General features: G+C 37.8%; 1 protein-coding gene across 1 annotated transcript; it reads left to right on the plus strand.

Moving 5' to 3' along the window:
* The first annotated feature begins 519 nt into the window (after positions 1–519).
* dcxr (dicarbonyl/L-xylulose reductase) lies at positions 520–18,849 on the plus strand. The gene is made up of 8 exons (XM_028476976.1): positions 520–712; positions 4,957–5,054; positions 9,116–9,270; positions 9,371–9,413; positions 11,639–11,738; positions 11,824–11,888; positions 14,559–14,676; positions 18,315–18,849. The coding sequence occupies exons 1-8, from the start codon at positions 661–663 to the stop codon at positions 18,416–18,418; spliced, it is 735 nt and encodes a 244-aa protein (XP_028332777.1). The 5' UTR covers positions 520–660; the 3' UTR covers positions 18,419–18,849.
* The last annotated feature ends 3,394 nt before the right edge of the window (positions 18,850–22,243 follow it).

The raw sequence follows: 22,243 nt of genomic DNA on the forward strand, positions 1-22,243 counted from the left end.
CCAGTTGAAAATAATTTAAATAATACCAACAACACACAAAAACAGACAATAAGACAAAAATTTACAGAAAATTAAAAAGAACAAACAACACAAATTACACAAAAGGATACAAAAACAAGAGAGAAAAACACTTACTCTTACCAGCAACACACAAATATAAAATACAAAGGTCAGGCATGGTCCCACACCAGGATGGAGATGACTGGAAATGATCAAAACTATAGAAATACATCTATTCCAGAGTCACTAAATACTGTTTCTTTCCACTTATTTACAAAATATGATTATTTAAAATGTGTGTTATCCATTCCATCGTTGTGCTTTATTGTTGTTGTTTCATAGTATTCTAAGCAAAATGTTGTAGTCGGACAAAGGGGGAACTTGGATTCAAAAGTAAGAGAAAAAAAAGTTTGTCATAACGATATAAAAAACAAAACAAAGAAAAAAGTTTGTAAATTCAGTGGAAAAAAATATATTTCGATGTAGTTTAGTTAGTGGGTCTTAAACAATCGTGACCCCGACACAAGATGGCGCCTCCTGGTCACGTCTCTGCGGCTCTGAGGGAAGTTTCCACACAGTTTAGTTTTCTGTGTGCAGCAGCTGACGGTCACACTTCAGATCGGTTCTAACTTTTACTTCTTAAAGCGTATTCATCCAGAAATGGAGATTTCATTTACCGGAAAATCTGCGCTTGTAACCGGGGCAGGAAAAGGTAAAACCTTTTGCATACTTCACGGAAACAGTAAGTTTTTATGTCAGTTCGAACAAAATGGTGTTCATTTTATTTAAAGACGGAATCTGCAGTGATGTTGCCATAGAGATACAGGTGCTGTTTGGTTGCTGCTGTTGTTTTAACTTGTGTCAAAGTGTGCAACATACATACATACATGTGTAAGACACCGGACTTTGATTCACCGCAGCGTTTGTAAACAGGAAGTCACGTTTTTTTTTTTTTTGTTTGTTTGTTTTTTTTTTTACAATTTGACAATCTATCTCATTAAAAAAGAAACACTTGTGTCGCTAACTAATGTTGATGTGAATTATTATTCATGTTTTGTTTTGTTTTTTTGACATACTATAATTATATATCTTTATACTAAATATCCTTGTATCTAATTGCCCTTATTTACCCATAATAAGATATATTCTTATATATTCTAACTTTTTCTACACCTATTTTCTGGAACAAACAGTTTCAAAACATAAGATTTGAACTTAATCTGCATCTAACAACAACACAAGCTGTACATAAGCGATGAGACAAATCAGATATAACAACTGGGACAGTCACATTATCACTAAAAGACAGTTTGAGACCAAAATGCAAAAATCTAATGAATTAACATAAGAATTAGGGATGTCCTGACACAACTTTTTCATTTCCGATATGATACCGATATTGCAGCCTTGCATATCGGCCGATACCGATATTAATTCGATATCAGCATGAATCATACATTTAATCTTTTTTTTTTTTTTTTTTTTAATAAAAAAAAAATTAATTACTTATTTTTATCAAGTGATGTTACTCAAACAGAGAACAATAGTCAGCAACAGTAGGTATGAGAAAAACTCACCCATTTATTATTAACCAATGGGTTACATACATTTTAACCTTCAACATAATATCTACAGTATTCTACAGTTGAATAAAATAAATACAATAATGAAATCAAATGTCTGCCCTCTATTTTAAATACTGAACTTAATACACATTAAACAGCTCACATACATATACCAAAAGGACCCCTAAATGATAAATAATAACTGATCAGTCAATAATCTTGTAAGTAAATTGTATTAGATAACAATGACTGGATAAAATGCTGAGAAAAACGACATTCTGGGCTGGAGTGTCCGACCCTGGTCCTGTTGGTTCAGACAAATGTCTGTTCACATTCAGAACGAGAGTCTACTCTAGACCACAGCTATGTTAGATCACTGCTTGTTTTCCTATTGACTTGATATTATTGTTGATTCATTATTTTATTTTATTTTTTATTTAAAATGATTGATTGATTCAGCAAAGCGAAAACCTCTGACTCTGTCTCTCTGATGCTTCTCAGGTTTGAACAACTAGACATAACTTCACTCTATTATAACACTAACCAGATGCTAACCTATGCTTTTATTTAATATACTTACATGCTTCCTCTGAGAATACCCTTTTCACCTCGAGTGAATATAAAATAAACAATAATGGGAGGATTTCTTTCCTATTTAGATTTCAAAGTGTTCCACCTGCAAATCGATCTTTGTTCGTCAAGTGAAAGACACGCCATTCTGGATGGTTGCCAAAAGGTAAACATAACGTGAGCAAATACAGGAGGGCTTTGCGTTGTTTAACAGTGATCTATTCTGCACTGCTGAACCTTGGCTCACACGGCTGAGGTCTCTCCATAAGCTGACTACATTGAGAGAAATACAAGAAAGCTGCACGCATCTTTAACTAGGGACTATTTCCGAGCGTGGGGGAAGGATTACTGTGTGAAATATGCATTCTGTCCATGTTTCTGACCTGAGCAAACCTGCACAGTCTACAGTCAAAGCAGTTTGCTATCCCAACAGCAGCTGTGGAACAGACCGCTGTACTGCCACAGGCTGGGGACAACAATAAGAGGAGAATGGGAGAACACAATACACACTGCAACTTTAAGATGAGAAAGTGTGGCTTTATTGTGAATCCAATGCAATAGTGGTGACAGTAACTTCTGCTTAGGAACACTTAAAGGGCCCATGCTACGCTAAATCAACTTTTTCTGTGCTTTAAACATGATAAAGTTCTATTAGGGCTTCATACACATGCCCAAAGTGTTTTTTTCATTGATTCCCTCAATCATTAGTTAGAGGGTGATTTGCTCCTTTCTTGCTGCAGGGTGAGCCCAAACACCTCGCTCCAATTTGATGACGCGTTCCCACTATGATGATGAATTTGACGCGGCACTGAGCTGGAGAAGCCGCGCCTCCAGGAAGCTCTCTGCTGTGATTGACATGTAAACAGACACGCCCACAAAGGTGACCATTTCAGCATCATTCGCTCAGTGCTATGTATGTATTTTCTACAGTCTATGTATGTATTTTCTACAGTCTGTATGTACCAGTGAATGCCCCGCCCCCACGTTCTGTCTAGTGTTTATAAAGCAGCATGAGCTCAGCTACGGAGTGGGTGGGAGGAGGGCGGGCCGTCCTCTCGCCCTATGTCACCGTGCGGGGAGGAGGAAGTTAGTGTTTAGTCTATAGACACGCCCACTCATGAATATGCATTAGTAGGATGCAAATCAGCCTGTTTGTGTAGAGTTGCTCAGAAAGTGACTTTTCAGAGGCTAAAACTCTGGAAAACAGGTGAGTTTGGAAAAATAAACCTCAAATACTATGTTTTTAGAGTTCTTAGAACAAATGGAGTTGGGTGAAAAATAGCATGATATGGGACCTTTAATGGAGAGGTGCAACCTAAGAAAGGTCATCCACACTACAAGCAAATCCAGACAATTATCTGTAGCTGATGCAGAGTACTGTGATGTGTTTTTGTGGACTGGACTGTGTTACATGTTACGCCACAGCTACAGCTAGGTTGCACTTCTGAAAAAGGCTCAGCAATTTGTTCATGGGCCTGTACTACAAAATTAAATTTCCTCTTATCGCTCTAACTTCTGGGATTTATTCAGTGTATCCTGTACTACGACGCTGGTTAACTTCTTACCGGGTTAAATCACCATGGTGACTTAGGCTGAACACCTAATTTAGTTGGGAGTAGGTGTATTTTGTTCTGGCTAGGATATGAGCGAGTACCAATGTCCTGCCTCCTGACCAATCAGTTCTCTTAGAAAACAACCTGTCCATTGTTAGAAGATCCTGGTTGATGCAGATCTGACAAATGTGTTTAGGAAATAAAGATTATTAATGATAAATGCAATCCTTTCATTTACTGATGACTTCCTTTAGGAAAGATATAGATTTACATCTGATTGACTGATCTACAGTCAGCTGATGAAACCTGTGTCGGATGCTCTACGTATCGTGGACGGATCAAGTCATTCATTCTTTCATATATGTGTTATGGTGATGCACAGCCTCAGCAGAACCTACAGTACTACAATGAAACAATGTGCTCTCATCCCAGTGTGTGTGTGATAAATTGAGGAGGACTACCTGAATAGAAACACACATGTGCTGTGAAACTGATCAAAACGCTGTCCGTTTATCATCCCATGGTATAATCTCACGCTTTTACACATTAACAGTGTCAGCAGCTTCCTGCCTGTTCTTTTCTTCCTGCTTTTTATGAATCAATAGTGTTGTTTTCTTGTCTGAATTCTGGATTTGAATTCTTCATATTTTTAAAGAATTATTTCTCAATTGTAAGGTAAATTGCTCTTTACAGTTTTTCTGTGTTTGAGCACACGCAGCCTGGCTTAAGTGAAAGTATTTATATCCTGCTTTGTAGGACAGGGGCTCTCTGACAGAATGTTTGGTTAGGCGAAGCCCACTAATGGGGAGCTATCCCGGATAGAGTTATCCAGCTTCATAGTACAGGCCCTATGTGTGTGTGCCTCCCAGAATGTGAGCTATTACTTTACCCAAGTTGCAAGTCAGAGGAGACTAAAATAAAGCTTTTCCTGGAGGAAATTGTGTGAAAACCTGCAGAACCACTGACACAGCACCGAAATGCATGAAAAAACTAAAAGAAAACAAGTAGTCAATAACAACAACACAGTTATGTAAGAAGTTATGTAGACACTTTATTGTTAAAGCAGATACAAAATATTTTTTACACATTTTTACATGCAACTGTATGCTACAGTATGTCATTTGTTGGATTTCATTTCTTTCTCTGAATTTGTTGCATTTCATGTTTGCAGCTTTGTTCACAAAACGTGAAAATGTGTTGCTTGTTTGGTTTTGTGTGTTGGTTGTGATGTCACAGCTTTATGTGTTTGTTGATGTCTTGTATCTCAGGTATTGGAAGGGCCACAGCTCTGGCTCTGGCACGTTGTGGGGCAAACGTCACTGCTGTCACACGCACACAGACAGACTTGGACAGCCTGGTACAAGAGGTACGACACACTAACATTTCACATTGATCATCTGTTTGTGAGCCCCCCCCCCCCCGACCTCTTTACACAGCATTGCAGTCTGAGTATTGACATCATATAGTTGCACCGTCAGAATCAGAATGACTTTGATCCCTGGGAAAAATGGCGTAACAATCATGTGTCTGCAGCAACCAAGAATTTAATCATTTATTACAATTTTTCTCACATTTTGGTTCAATATGAAATGGATTTAATTAAAGATTCTGGTGTTCACGTGGACCTTGGTAAGGAAATCTAATTAGTCAATATTATCCATTTATTTATTTTGTCCTTAGATTTTGGCTCATCAGATGATGAAAATGTATTATTGGCTGGTGACGGAGAGGTTTTTTTTTTCTAATACATAATAAACAAATTTCCACTTCTGAAACCAATAAAAAATTGTTAAATGTACCCCAATGTCAAAGTTAAAACAAATGTATTGTAAAGATGTTTTTCATAGGAAATGAATAAAGTGATTATTTTACAAACTAAAAACAAAGAACTGTAAAAATGACACTTTTATCTTTCTATTGTATTTGTTTCATTCATACAAATGATTGAGTGAATAAAATGTCACTGAATCTATTGATTAAAGTGAAACAAAAAACCTGCTTTAGTAGGGCTCCGCCATTGTATAATTAGAAATGTATTTATTGTATGTTTGAAGTTTGTACAGTGACCTTGGCCACTAAATAAAATGTATTATTGTTTTTGGTTTACTAATTTCTCACAACAACAATATAGGACAATATTTTTGGAAAGGGAAAAAAGTCCCCCAAAAAATGTAGTTTGAAAAATAACCATGCTTTTATTTGACTAACTCTGGACATACATATGTAATCTGTGTCAACTTTTCAACTCAAGTGAATACAAAATATGAAATAAACTATAACATAAATATGACCTTTTTTTTCCTATTTAATGTGCATAAGTTCCACTCTTCAAATAGAACACAAAAACAGAGGCTGAGAAATGCCAGTCTAAGATTAAAACCAAAAGTCATCAGACATCAGACAAACACTTTATTATTGCGATATCTTGTTATTTGATTCCAATCTCCATAAAGACAGATTTCACTACACTTCGATAAATTGTGTTTTTCTCTGCTGTCTGTCATTGAAGTTTAGCATAAAGACACCTCCCTTAGGCTTAATTTAATTGAATTTATTAAAAAAAAATTATAAAAATTTCACATCAGGTTTTCTGAACCCAAAAGTCGAACTCTTACAACTTCAAGTCTTGGTCAAAGGAGGCATAGGATATGTATATTTTTTCATTTATTTGATAGGGAGAGTCCATATTCATGTACATCTGTAACAGTGTAAATATGCCAGATTATAACAAAGATGCTAATTTCCATCTGTTGTCCCTAGGCAGGTAACACAAAATAGAAATATATTCAAAAACATTTCATATAACAATATTAAAAAGTTAAAACAAACATTACATATAACAGTTAAAAGTGTTCACAGACTTGGCTTTCTTTCATCCACAGTTTAAGGTGTAGTTTAAAAGTGGTCAGTGTGGGACATTCTCTTAAGTGTAAAGCTTAGCTATAATAGTGGTGGCTGTGGACAGAGGGAAGGAGTCAGTGGTAATACCTGAAGCAGGTATTTGGGATCAACGTGTCTAAAGTTAAGCCCACTATGAGTTTTATCCCACAGTCCAAGGCATGCTAGTGCATCGTAGACCAATGTGCAAGAACCGCTAATGCTAACCCAAGCGCTGCCCCGGACCCATAGATGCAGCCGAAAGAGCGGGGCCAGGTAGCCCAGGCCACCCCCCTAAGGCCGAGCAGCCCCCCAGATGCTCCAAAGACCTCAAGCCGAGAGGCAGCCACCCCCCACACCGGTGCGGCCCGCACATCGCAAAGACCGCCCCCAAGGCAACCAGGAGACGAGACAAGCACCAAGCCACGCCCAAAGGGAAGAGGCACCCCCACGCCCCACCGGGCTGATACCGCCTGGAGAGACCCCGCGAAGAGAGCCACCAGCAACACCCCCCCATGCCCCCCGAGACCCACCGCCCCGCCATGCCCGACTGCACCATCCTGATGTATTTGTACTCCACACGGTGGCCCAGCCATCAACAGAGGGGCCGGGCCCCCACCCGACAGACCTAAATATGTGATCCTACCCACCACTCTGTTATGGTGCCTCTTCATTCCCCAATGGAGAGGCACTTCCCAATCCCCTGTGTGAATGTGTGTGTTTAGTGAATGTATGAGGTGCAATTAAAACAAAGGGGATGGAGGGGAGTGGTGCTCCCCATCCAACCTTTGTGTATACAGTATATGTGTATGTGGTGGAGGTTGGAGGTGGTGGTCGATAGACAGCACGTTCTGTCCAAAAGCGGTGCATCTGTGTGGCACCTGACAGTCCCCATGAGTAGTGGCCCTGGTGCCCATTCCCCTCACTGTCTTCTGTTTGATAAAATCCTTTAGTGGAGGAGGAGCGAGTCCGTGCAAAACTTTAAATATAAAACATTAATTTTTAAAATGAAGAAAGTTATTGAATTTAAAAAGATAATGCTTCTCTAAATCCTACAGTGGTGAAATGAATTTGGTTTTCAGTCATAGATTTTTATTGCTTTTTTAAAAAAAAGATTTGATTGGTGTTATTGTAGTACCATGTGACCAGGAGGTGATACAGTACTCGATATGGGATAAAATCATAGTGTGTAAAAACATCTTTGCAGCATTCAGAGTCATAAAAGGTCTAATGTGTCTAAAATTCTGTTCATTAAAATGAACTCTGTGTGTGAGCTGTTTGATGTGCTTTTTAAAAGTTAAATTTGGGTCCAGAGTCAAGAATAGGTTGTTAAATTCGCTCACTAGGTCAAGCTCGACATCATCCAGGTAAACAATGGACTGCTGAAGGTAGCAAGGACTTTTACTGAACATCATGCATACAGTTTTCTTGGTGTTCAGCTGTAAGTGTGAGGCTTTGGCCCAGTTTTGAATGCGGCCCATTGCAGAAGTTAAAATTTGAGAGGCGTCTTGTGGTGTTTTTGCTTTGATAAAAATGACTGCATCATCGGCATACATTTGAATATTTAAAATAGGGCACACATCAGCTAAACTATTTATATAAATAGAAAATAAAATAGGTCCCAGAATGCTGCCTTGGGGGACTCCTGTTGGACACTTGAGGTGTTGAGATTTGTTGCCAGAGATGGATACACATTGTTGTCTGTCAGATAAGTATGATTTAAACCAGAGCAGTGTTTCTTGTGAAAAATTTAATATGGACAATTTTGAAAGGAGGATGTGTACTGAGTACCCAGGGCCCAAGGCAGGGGGGGCCTGAGAAGGAGCGTGAGATAGACAGCAGCAGGAAACCATGTCTTTCCTCAAGAAAGGAAAGCCGAGTTTGCCAAAAATGCAAAGAAAGGAGAGCGAGAGAAGGTGAAATGAAGGAAATCAACTGCGGACTCAGTTATTCAGAGGTGAGCTTTTAAACACACATCTTTTTTAGGCAATATATTATTTCGATAATTAAATGCTGGAACATTCTTTTTGCACGTCAAATCTTAATTGGAAATGAAATTATTTAAAAATATATATATTTTGAATACTAAATTTTGCTGCCACCAAGTCTTAGGTAGGTGGCCAGAGTGTTTCTATGATTCTAATCATTCTATATTTACCTTTTCTTGACCAGATAATTTTGTCATTAGCTACTAAATTGTAGCAAAAGTATGTCACAAACACAATATTCAATAAACCACTAAAATATAGTACAACAGATCTATATAATATAAGCAATGGATATGGAGTCATTGGGTTGTGGTGAAGAAAAAAAGAAAGCGTCTATAATAATGCAAGAATACTAGTATTGTTTCCAGGCAACAACAAAAAAGTGTACATATCTTACAGTAGGGGCCAAAAAAGATGGTTTGTACCCAGGGCTCAAAATGTGATGCTACACCTCTGTTAGCGATGTACCAAATAAATGATTTCCTGATTGTTTGGACAAAAGACTCCCCTATGTGAATGGAAAATAAATAATGACATGTTCATTTTTGTGTTTCTTGAACAGTGTCCATCTATCAGCCCAGTATGTGTGGACCTGGCTGACTGGGATGCCACAGATGCTGCTCTGCAGAACATTGGCACCATCGATCTGCTGGTAAACAACGCTGCTCGCACTAGTCTGCAGCCATTTCTGGAGGTTACACAGGACCAGTTTGACCAGTATGTAAACTCTGCTAATTCACTATTGAATTCCATTGGTACATTTTATAGAAGTTTCATGTTCATCTGATTCCACAATTTGTCCATTGTGTCCTTTCAGGACCTTCAGTGTGAATGTCAAATCTGTTCTGCACGTTTCCCAGGTAACGCATCACAATAGTAGGTTTAGATCTTCTTCTTGACATGTTTTGCATTCTTTTATGTTCATTTTATCAGCTCTAACTACTTCTTGGTGGAGTTTTATTATCTTAGCATTATAATTTTGAACAACTGAAATCATTTCACCAACAAAAAAGCTACTTTTGCCCCCCAAACAGCCCCAAACAGCACCATACAGGAGGCTGAGAGCCAGAGATTAATCACTGTTAATAAATTCATAACAAAACACACTTTATACAGACTTTATACAGATGTTCATTCACAGGGCAGCAATTACATTTTCAATCAAGATAATGTCATTTTTCTGTGATTACCTTGTGTATACAGTCAATACCTACATTAGCAAAATAGTCTATCATGTCCAATTTTATTTACAAAAATGCACTGCAATGCATTTTTTTTAAATCCACAGATAGTTTCTTTAAAGTGTTAGTTGAGATTTAGTAGAAATCTAATTATTCCCAATATTAAATAAAGCAAAAAGACACAATTTAAAAGTATACAATGTTTAAACCATAAGGATGCATATACGCTTTTGAATGTTTCTACTTCTCTTTAAAACATGTAACAACGTTTTTCTCTCTTTTCCTTTGTTTCCTTCCTTATTGTCAAATATTATTTCACAATTTTTATTAAAGGCTACCTGTGCTAGTAATGTATTATGTATATAACATGTTTACTGTATTACAAATGAAGAAAATATGTGTAGATTTCATTAAAGAAAATGCATTTGAAGTACTTGTTTAAATCATTTTGTAACTTAAAATACAACCCATGATGGGGTGCAGCCATGTTTGACCAGATGTAATATTAAATAGTTTTTTCTGGTGCAGTTTTTATTTTACGTTCCACCTGGTTTTCTTGATTTTTCTCTTTATTTAGGTTTTTGTAGTGATTTTCTCCACGTTTTCATTAATATTGTTTTATTTATTACTTCAGACAACGCAAGGAGCCAGATGTTTGATTTAACCTAATATGTTGTCCTCTTTCTTTGAGAGAGTGGGAGGTAACGATGACTGGGTCTTTAATTGAATGAGATCATTTGGTGGTAATGGCTGTCATTTATCAACCATTCGCGTATGACGTGCGTTCGACCAAATTCAAGCAAACTTAGCTTAGCCCTCAGATCCCTCTCATAGCAGCTCGGCTTGAAGCGCTCCACAAGTACCAGATAATTTAGTCCGAGCAGAAACGTTTTAAGTGTGTATCCCGTACTGATATTATAGAGCCAACATCTGGATAACTCTGGCTTAGTGTCGTTATTTGGCTTAAGGTGGGCATATACACTTTGCGATTTTTGGCCCATTTTGAGCAGATTTTTCACTCATGCGTCAATTTTTGGGATTGGGCCGAGTCTAAGCTAAATCGTGTGTCGTGCATCGTGCATCGTATACATGGGGTCACGAGAAGCGATTAAGAAAATCAGAAACTCAAACCTGTTTGAAAAAATTGACGGACCATACTGCCCACGTCTGTCCAGCCAGTTCCTGGTCCATCACATCGCCGCCTTTTCCTTTTCAAAGCTCTTTTTGCTGAGATTCGTGAGTGTCTATCCACTTCTGGGTTCTTCTTCTTCTCCTGTTTTAATGATGACGCGTCAAAGTTCTACTTCTTCTAATTTTTACGTTGCATTTTAGTAAACAAGACCCAGACGTGTCGTGTATGGACGTACAGTGTGAGCAGTCAGATCGTGTCAGTGTCGGTTTGTATATGAATCGTGAGCTGCGCACATTAAGATTCTGCAATTGAGTCCCACAGTTTGAGCTGGAGCTGAGTACGATAAAAAAAAAAATTGCACAGTTATGCACGCCTTTAGAAATGCAAAGGAAATGTTTATATCTCTTGTTGTTATTGCAACCATTGGCTTTACACTTTCACATCATTGTTCAAACTGTAGACCAACGGAACACTGTTGCCTAGCAACAGCTAACAGGAATCAACAAAAGGGAATTATATCCTGTCCAAAATCACGATCTCCACGATTTAAGCCCAAAGGTCTAAAAATGTTCAAAATAGTCCTTTTAATGTGTTTTTTTAATAAAAAGGTGCACATATATTGTTAGTACATTAAACATATTTTTGTTGTATACATTTTCACTATAGGTACTCTTTAATGAAATCCAACACAATATAAAAAATGACATCAATTATGGTGTCTGAAAATGACGCTGTAATAATGCGTTTGGTAAACCAGTCGTTTTGTTGCCAGATTGTGGCTCGTGGTATGAAGGCCAGAGGATCTGGAGGCTCCATTGTCAATGTGTCCAGTCAGGCTTCTCAGTGTGCCCTCAGAGACCATGCTGTCTACTGTGAGTAACAAGGAAAGCATTGGCATAAGTTTATTCCTTTAGTAGAGAAAACTTTCTGTTTTAAGTCGTGGTTCTTGTTGTTCAGGTGCCTCCAAAGGAGCCGTGGACACATTGACTAAGGTGATGGCTCTTGAGCTGGGACCATTTCAGGTAACTTTATAGACTTTTTCAAGCAATAAGAAAGCATAAAAATGCAACACAGCAGCTTAAATAATGTTAAAGAATGACGTGTAAAACATCAGTAAACACACAGTATCCATGAAAGAAACACACTTTTACTGTCAGTGCTGACGAGATGCTGTTTCTGTCAAAAGTTAAAATAAATGTTATTTTATTTTCTACTGTGAAGTATTTTCTTACCATCGAAGATGCTTTAGTGTTAAGAATGGGCCAGAGATCTGCTCACTCACACATGTACCTTCTTTAATGTGTAACGCCTTGGTAAATAATTACAAATTAATCACATTTTAAGGACAAAAAAGGGGTTTCATTATTTATGAGAACAGACAAGAACACTTTACCAATGTTGCACAGCATTGGCATAGGGCTGGGCAATATATGGAGATTCAAGATATCGAGTTTTCTATTTAAGCAATATAGAAAATTACAATATCGCCTATAATGATATATTTTTATTTTATGGCTTATTTTGTATTAAAATATTTGTTTTAGGAGTTGCTGTTACTTCTCAGAACAGCATGAAAATCCCAGTTCGATGGATTACTGAGTGCGTCCAAACCCAGACCTTCCCCCTAAACAAGCCACTCTACAGAACTCACTCACACGTGCTGTCCCTTACAGCAGAAAAAGCCAAAAGTATCACGTATTGTGCAGCTGTTTGTTAATAAATGTTCTTGTGCGACATTTTGCATCAGCAAATTTAACCCAGGATTGTCTTTCTGGTAACACTTTATTTTAGATAAAAAATATTGAGATTTCTATCGTATAAAGCCAGTTTGAGACAAAATATTGAGATATTAGTTTGGGTCCATATCACCCAGCTCTACTGAATAATACATGTTTATAACACTGCTAATGGGTAAATAATTACTGCTCTATCATTAGGCCTTGTCAATATATCGAGATTCAAGATAGATTAAGTTTTCAATTTTGGCGATATAGAAAACTGCAATATTGCCTATCGCTATATAATTTTATTATATGGCTTTTTTTGTCCCTTAGAGAAGAAAAAACCTAAAGTATAACACATTGATCCGCTATTTGTAATAAATGTGCCAGTGTGACATTTTTCCTGAGCAAATTTAACCCAGAATTGTCTTTCTGGTAAAACTTTGAGTTAAAAATATAGAAATTTATATCATATATCGCCATTTTAAGAAAAAATATTGAGATATGACTTTAGGTCCATATCACCCAGCCCTACATTGGCATGTTGTAAAAAAAAGATGGCACAACATTCAGTTAAAGTATATCTGCATAACAGTTTACTTGACACTTGTCCAGGACCAGGGATCTTCAACCTTTACTCTCAAAGGAGCCATTTTGCCTCATCTCACCTGGATTAAAGTCCTCCTCAAAACCTTCTCAATGAAGACATTACAGTGAATGAAATTCTATACAGTTAAAATGATAAAGAATAATGTTTGATTTCATGATTTGATTTATATTGATCATGTAAATGGCCAATTAAAAACAGATTAAAATAAAATGAAATAAATTAACATCAAGAAATAACAACTAAACAGTATCTTGCATCTTCAAATTCTTACACATCTGAGTTTACATGAACACAATGTCATATAAAGAAGATTATTTTTAGTTCATGCATTTAAAGGGGCACAAAAAGTAACTTGAAGTTTGATAACACATGATCATGTGATCAACACATGCTAATTTCTCATTTCTTGCCACACATAAAACATGCATATTTAACCTGTACATTGGTGGTTAAATGAATCTGTCTCCACACAATTAAAATCTCTATTTTCTTCCAGAATAGTGTTTTTGTTGGTTTAGTTATTTACCAGGGATTTAAAACTTAAGGTTAACCACAGGTGCAGGAAAGTTGATGGTCTGTAGATGTTGCAGGAAGTGAAGTAGGAAGGTGCTGAGTCATTGCACAATGTGATTTATTTTAGGTTAACAAATTGTTATATCTTTATTTTATTTGTCATTAATCAATAATAGCCTCTGTAGGAAAATAACAACTCTTTATTTCAATAGGTTTTTTTTAAAGCTATAGGGAGCCATTGCAAAAGAGTCAAAGAGCCACATGAGGCTCCAGAGCCGCAGGTTGCAGACCCCTGTCCTCGACAAATATTCTTGCTCCATAGCAACATAATTGTTTTTTGCGTAAGATATCCCATGATTAAAGAAAATCTATGTATGTGTGTATACGGTTTATTGTTGAATAATCAATTATACCATAGTTATTGATTAATCATCAAACACAAAAATGTCACGTTTCGCAGTCTTTATGGTTCTTGATCCTTTTTCCATAACTAACAGATTATTATGACGCAAACAACCTCTTGAGACCTTCTTATATACTTTTATACCAGAAACGTCTTATTTTCCCCTGTATAAAGGGCGTGTAATTGTTTATTTACTCTTCTGGCATTAAGCAAGACAAATAGCCTACCTTGTTTTTGTGTGTGTGTGTGTGTGTGTGTGTGTGTGTGTGTGTGTGTGTGTGTGTGTGTGTGTGTGTGTGTGTGTGTGTGTGTGTGTGTGTGTGTGTGTGTGTGTGTGCGCGCGCGTGCGTGCGTGCGTGCGTGTGTGTGTGTAGATATTGAGCTGCACTTTAAAGTACTGAATAATAAATGAATGAAATGTGCTGTGGTGATGTCACTGTGTCAGATCAGGGTGAATGCTGTGAACCCCACAGTGGTGATGACTGAGATGGGTCACCTTGCCTGGAGCGACCCTGAAAAGTCCAAGAAGATGACGTCCCGGATCCCTCTAGGTCGCTTTGCAGGTCAGTCTGTGTATAGACGTGAGTTTAATTTGGAGCATTAGACCAACAACCCTAACCTGACAAGAGCCAGATTGATGTGTAGCCCCTCCCTCTAACTCAAGTGCTCCACATAGATCTGGGTCTGTGTCTGGTGACTCCTTTTTGGTATCAGGGAGGGACAGGAACAGAATGCTTGAAGCTGATTGGGTGAAGCGCCTGTCCACCAAGATTTGTTTTAGCCAATCACACGGTAACAAATGATGATGTCGTCATCGACATGCGCCGCAGAGACGCTGCTGCTACAATAACAACAAGGTTCCGCTGGTGAAACCTTTCTTTTGGGATAGTAATGCTGTGGCCATTATGTCGTTGAGTGACTTTTGCCGTTTTTGCAACACGAGTATGTGAGTTAAGGGCACGTTAACCATCCTCCTGCATCGACATCTTTCTATTTTGATTCGGAGCTATGCTAATAGCGGTAGCCCAGCCAGTTCTCTTCCCGCAACTGCGCATGCGTCAGTTTTGCTTCGGCGCTTCTGGCTTCGTCACACCCGAATACCCTAAACCGCAACACTGCCTCTTGATTGGTTCGAATCGGTTCGGTTCGGATTCGATAGGCAAAGTCGGGAACAGCTCAAGATGGATTCTCCTGGTGTTCACAAACACAAAATTACTAGAAAAACACAAATTACCAGTAAAATATACAAAAGGACAATAAAAATACTGAAAAGGACACAAAAATAAAAAAATACAAGATGGAAAAACAAAAATCCAAGAACAACATGCATACCAAAAAATGCAGAAAACGACTCAGAAAGACAGAAAATTACCGAAGATTACACAAAACAATACATAGGACAACAAAATACAGAAAAGGAGTAAAAAATGCACAATGGGACAGGCTCTGTGCTTTTCATCTGTTTTAACTGGAACTTATGTTCCCAACAAGTCGTGAACTTTTAATTCAGAGATTTATAATCTGTGTTTTGTGATGAGATATGAGGTGTTCATTTTTATCAAAATTAACCCATATTACACATCCCTGGGGAATCAACACCACAACCACTGACAGAAAGAAACACCCTCAATTTTACACATAAAAGGCCGACCAGGGTCGAGGTCAATTACATTTTTCAATTACAATTATGTCTTCAATTATCCATGTTCAATTACAACTCAGTTATGATTACGGTAGCCGGCATTTTTTCCAAATACAATTAAAATTAGAATTATTATTTTTCTCCTCTTCTCTCTTCTACAATTACATTCTCCATTACTGAAGTTAAAATTCAATTAATCACAATTACTGAGACTTTAATTAATAACACCATAAAAGGTGACCTTCCTCTTGTGTTAGCTTTCTGTTAGCATCTCTAATGATAACAGGTTCGTTTTGACCCATAAATCAGCTGTAAAATACACTAAAAAATATTATCTATCATCAGATTTTGGTGTGGCTGTCTGAGCTTTTTTTGGATTTCAATTTTTTAAAAAAATGGTAGTATTATCCTCAAGAGAACTGACAGGTAGTGGGAAAACTTGATGTTCAACATACTGCATTTTAATAATTGTTGTGATGTAAATGTGCAAGCCATAGAACTGTTCCCCAGTTTTGCATTTAATTAAAATGTAAATGACAGTTTTTATAGTATTGTAATGCCAATTACAATTACAAAGTAAATTATCTGAACTCAATAATTATGATTACAACAGCAACATATTTTTTCAATTGCGATTACAAATATAATTACGTCATAATTGTAATTAATTACCAATTACGCGATTACAATTCTAATTGTCATAATTGTAATTAATTACCAATTACGTGATTGCTATTATAATTGACTCCAGCCCTGAGGCCAACTACTGCATACAGATAGCTACCGTTAGCTGATCTGCCTGGTCGCAAAAATCAGACTAAATGTGGGGGACGAGTTATCGGACAAAAATGTATTTCATTAAATCAATAATAAACAGGGTTTTCACCATTGCGTGGGGATTGCGTGGCGTGCGAACGAGCACCACCAGCGTGATACATTTTGAAATTTAGTGAGGTAAAGCTAAAGTTGGGTTTCTTCTTGTTGTTTTTAGGCAGTGGATTTTGGTTGCCGTATCAATATACCGACATTGTATCCGTACGCAGCGCCCCTATTTGGCCAGTTTAGGTCACGTGATAGGTCAGTCATAGGTCAATATAGGTCACGTGACTAAGACTAAACCTTACGTAAACCTAACCCTAAAAATTGTTGCGATATTGGGTTATAACCTAACCCTAGCCCGCTACGTACATGTACTTCCGTAACCGTGCCAATAGCACCGGGGGTTTTCCGTACGAACAGACACTCTTGTTTTTATTCTTTGTTCCAGCCTTACTTTAAAGCTTAAAGTTATTCGTTGAATTGATGAAGGTGATGATGAATGTAGTGATATAGTTACTCATGCTTGGTATAGGTTCTCCTCTAATGAATACTCAGACACTATATAGACAAGAATATATATATTTTATTTAAGACTTTTTAAATTTAAATGAGATATTATGTGGGACCTGCAGTAATATTGGAACAAACACACGCACACAGTAGAGCTGTAATCGGGCCGAAAAAAGAAGACCTGACCCAAGAGAACACGACCCGAACTTGTCCGATTCTAATGAATCCGATGTCTATAAATATGAACACGTTTCAACCAGACGGTATTCATATCTCTGCGCGCACATGTAGAATGATCCATTGTGAGTTATAAACATGATGAGCAGCTTCATGTATTCCTACACGCTATGTCTGGTTGAAGCTACACTGTTTATATTGGACGGTGCAGACAGGCAGCCTAGGGGGCAGCTAAGTGGCGGCGGGGTCCTCAGGTAAAGACGGGAACATCCGAGCATATCGCTTGTATTAAATAGACGGTGCGGCTAATGTATGTGTTTCTGGGTTATTCAGAAAAAAAAGAGTAGAAACAACCTTTGCACACCTAAAAGTCGGTACCAATTAAAAAAGGAAAAAACAACAGAAAATCCCCCCAGGTTGCTGAAAATGGAGCGTAGGGGGCGCCATCACTCAGTAGGGAGCAAAATTACAACACTCAACAGCACTGGCGAGAACCCTGATAAATGACATAATACATCCTTACTATTTATATATGAGTATAATCCTACATACATAAAACCTTTAATATGACAAACCTTCTGGCCTCATCCACCCACAAGCGTTGGCTTCTCTTCCTTTACATAAATCCTCTCTAGAATTTAGCATTTCTACATCATCCAGAGCTCGGTTCATGGAGAATGATATAATCTGTGCCCCAACACGTGTACTTAGTATCTGTTGAGAAGTATAGCGGTATTAGACATTATTTTATTCTCTTCTTCACAGATGTTTACATCTGTTTATTGGATAGAAAAATGGCCTCCATTTGTTCTAAGCAGATCTCGCTCAGTGATACTTTTATTTTTTTTCAAAGAGCAACGACCTCCATAATGTCCTTGAAAGCAGAATATTTTCCTCCTTTAACCTTTCTTACAGCTTCTGTGTTTCCCTTGAGATATTGTGTAGGTGAGCACCTACAGTGAGTTATTTTTTTACATTGTTTTGGCTTCAAAGAGTGATTTTTTGTTGTTGTGTTGAACTAATCTTCCTGTGAACTGATCTGTGTTTGTGCAGAGGTCGAGGACGTTGTGAACACAATTTTATTCCTGCTTAGTGATAAGAGCAACATGATTAATGGCATCACTCTTCCTGTGGACGGAGGCTTTCTGGCCTGCTGAGTGTTTTCTACACTGATCATCTCTACATCACAGTGCGGAACCTTAGAAGAACCTTTAGTTTCCTCAAGTTTGTGCACGACAGAAGACATCATTTTATAAACACAATGAACTCCATTCAAAACAAACATTTAGTGTTTTCCTTTAACCCTCAGACCATCTTTGTGACCAAAAACAACATTTGTTTGCCTCTAAATATTATGGTAATTTTTAAGGCTAGTTGTATGGAATTTTGCCATTAATGTTTTTTTCATTTTTATTTGCTTAATTCCAAAGTCCTGTGTATTGGAAGTGTATTATCCTAGTAACCTAGTGACCAACATTGCCCTATTGACCCCCATTGTAACCACATATTTTTCATATATTGTAATCACAACAGGAGTTTGCATGTTCTCCCCGTGCTGCGTGGGTTTCCTCCAGGTACTCCGGCTTCCTCCCACAATCCAAAAACATGACTGTAAGGTTGATTGGAGTCTCTAAATTGCCCATAGGAGTGAATGAGAGAGTGAATGGTTGTCTGTGTCTGTGTTGCCCTGTGATGGACTGGCGCCCTGTCCAGGGTGTACCCCCGCCCAGCGCCCTATGAGAGCCGGAGATTGGCACCGGCAGACCCCCGCGACCCTGTTAAAAACGGGAATAAGCGGGTATGAAAATGGATGGATGGATAATCACAACATATCATAATGCTTTTTCAATTAATGCCTAATAGATCAAAGCCTCTACCTTAAAAATAAAGGGAAAATATGTTTTAGGTGTAATGACCCCCTACCAACATAAAGTTTTAGGAACATTTCAGTGAAGACCTGGATTTTTTATCTTGCTAAATATACAAAGTCCTTGTGCCTTAAATAATGATGCATGAAAATCAGTTCTGCTATCAATTAATGACATGGTCAAGGCTGTAATCTCATCAAAAATATTTCACTTTGGTCCTCATTTTTGGATATACAGTACTGCAAATTTAGTTTCCATACAAACATAAAAAGGGTTTGAAAATGATAATACATTTTGTATGTATGGATAGATCTGAAGTAGTTGAAAAGATAAAAATAAAATTAATGGAGTACATTTTTATTGTACTTTTATGAGACGGACTGTTTGTGTACACAAGGTGTCCAAGTGTATGTACATTTAAAGGAGTGCACAAGGGTTAAATGCTGTGAGTTTAGACTCAGGTTTAGACTCTGGGTTGAGTTAATGATGGGACTATTACAGTTTTTCTCAATTGCTAAGACACATTTCTTGAAACCTGCTCTCCTTTTCTCTAAACTGTGAACACAAAACACAATTTCCAAGCTACATTCACAAAACGTCAGACTCTTCTTGCAAAACCAAACTTTCACCTCAAAACAGTTCAATCTGTGCTCAAAACTGAACTGTGTTGTCAAATCATGCCCCAAGTCAATCAGAATTAAAAACACTACTGAACAGTCACTAAACACTACGTAGAAAAATAGAAAACACAATGCTCAGGACATGAAACTGGAGAAATAAATGTTTATTCACTGTAGGCTAAATGCATGTTGCAAAACAAAGAACCTGTGCATAGCACTTGTACAAAAAGAGAAAACAGAAATCTTATGCATGTACACGTATCTTATGCGTTTGCCACTTGTGTACAGTAAGCCCATGTAAAAAAGTACAAAAATATACAAATAAGTGCATTACTCAGCCACAGCATCATGTCTCCGTACTGGGTCAGGCCACAGGACTTCATCCACATCACAGGCCACATTTTGTCTGGCCAGGCAACGGGGGAAAAAACCCTGGCATGCCGTATCCAGGCTTGCCAGATTGACGTTTTTCAATCTAGAGGTCCAGTGGGGTTTTACGGATGGGCGGGACTTACCAGCTCTATAGTATGTCATACAGTAATTGCTGTCAACATTTACATACTCCACTATACAGTAATGTCAAAAAAAAGGTAATTACCTGTTCTCGTCTCTAAATCTTCGGATTATGGTGGACACAGTGAATCTACTGATGTTTGACCCTTTGTCCAGCCTCCCTCATGCTCATACCATGGACAAGAACATGGTCAATCACAGTAGCTCTGATTTCATCAGATATTACTGTTCTTTGTCTTCGCTGACTACCTCGCCCTCCTCTCACACGAACTCTTCCTCTCAGATTTCTATCCATTGTAGGGCCTCACAAACCACTGCTCTTCCCTTACATCATTAGCCACAAGTGTGATCACTTTTGAGTTGTTGTGTTCAAGTGGTGACACTTGTGCTTTAATTGTGTTTGACTTTTGTCACCTGTGCTCACCATTATGCAGCACGGGTGCATCACAATGAAAATGTGTTGGCAAGTTGTGTCTAAACAGGTGAAAAGTGTTTATGGTTTTGCCAAAAGAGTGATTGTTTCAATCAGTGGGTTCAGGCAACTGAGCATTTGGTTCAGACAATAGGGTTTAGTGTTTTAGCAATTGAGAAAAACTGTAAAGATGCTCTAAAGATGTTCTGCCTAACAACACAATACCAGACCTGGCAGAGATATGTTGCACATTGTAGAGAAAAAACACCCTCGTGAAGAATGTGCTGCCATCTTTAAATCAATGTTTCAGTGCAAAAAAATAGAAAGTGTCTATTTGTACGGTTGTCGTACGGACAACCCTTGGTGCTATTGGTATGGTTACCGAAGTACACGTACATAGCGTCTTAGGGTTAGGTTATAACCTAATATTGCAACATTTTTTTAGGTTATAACCCAATATTGCAACAATTTTTAGAGTTAGGATTATGGTAAGGTTTAGTCTTAAACTGACCAATGACTGACCTATCACGTGACCTAAACTGACCAACTGGGGTGCTGAGTACGGATAGAATGTTGGTATATTGATACGGTAACCGTACGGATAAGCACTGCCATAAAAATAACGTTTATTGATTTTATCTGCTTTAAATATCTCTATTTCTTACTAAAGGGTGATTCAAGAGTTCTGTTTTAAGTTGCTTATAGACCCCCCCCCCCCCCCAAAAAAAAAAAAAATATTCTGGATAATTAATGGTTTGCTGAACTCCTGTCTGTCCTGTGACTTTAATATTCATGTAGACAAAACATAGACAAAGAACTCTGTGCTTTACTGGACACTTTTGGTTTTATAGAACATGTGAGTGACTCTGGTCTGACACAAGGTCACACTTTGGGTCTGATTATCTCTAAATGTGTTGATGTAAGATATTTAGCTCTCTCTGATCATTTCTGTGTCTTTTTTGATTAATAGACTACAGCATCTGTTCCCATGACACCAAGCTTGAGTGCTGGGACAGTTGAGAAGCTCTTTGATTAGTTTGGTACAAAAGTCTGTAATGACATACAGTAGAGTACAGTGGCTCCAATCAAAACTAAGCAAAAACAGAGCTGTAAATAGAGAAAAACCAAACTCCAAATTCATCAAAAATAAATACAAATAAAATCAATTTTCCCTCTCAGGCCATGCATTATTATTTTATGAGTTTGCAATTATTCAGTTTTAATCCAGGCTTTGTCAAGTTTTAAAAACGCATCCTTATGATGGTATAGAAATGGACCCAACCCCAACACATCATCACTAGAGCTCAGCAATACGATATGAACCAAAACTCTAGAGATTTTTCTCAAAATGGCAAAATACGATATAGAACACGATCATTTTAATTCAAAGAAAGTCTTTCAATAAAAACAATTCTGGGTTAAATTTGCTGATATAAAATGCCAAGAAACAGCTGCACAATATGTGTTACTTTACTTGCCTTATAAGGCAGGGGTTCTAAACCTTGGGGTCACGATACACTGGGAGGGGGGTCGTCAGATGCCTTCAAGAAACTAAGAACATTTTTCGAA

Source organism: Gouania willdenowi, chromosome 19 (assembly GCF_900634775.1).
Source record: "Gouania willdenowi chromosome 19, fGouWil2.1, whole genome shotgun sequence".
In the NCBI taxonomy this organism is placed as follows: domain Eukaryota; kingdom Metazoa; phylum Chordata; class Actinopteri; order Blenniiformes; family Gobiesocidae; genus Gouania; species Gouania willdenowi.

Coding starts and splice junctions, on each gene's coding strand:
- dcxr (XM_028476976.1), top strand. CDS start 661: ATGGAGATTTCATTTACCGGAAAATCTGCGCTTGTAACCGGGGCAGGA. Junction 713..4,956: donor TGTAACCGGGGCAGGAAAAG/GTAAAACCTTTT, acceptor CTTGTATCTCAG/GTATTGGAAGGGCCACAGCT. Junction 5,055..9,115: donor TGGACAGCCTGGTACAAGAG/GTACGACACACT, acceptor TTTCTTGAACAG/TGTCCATCTATCAGCCCAGT.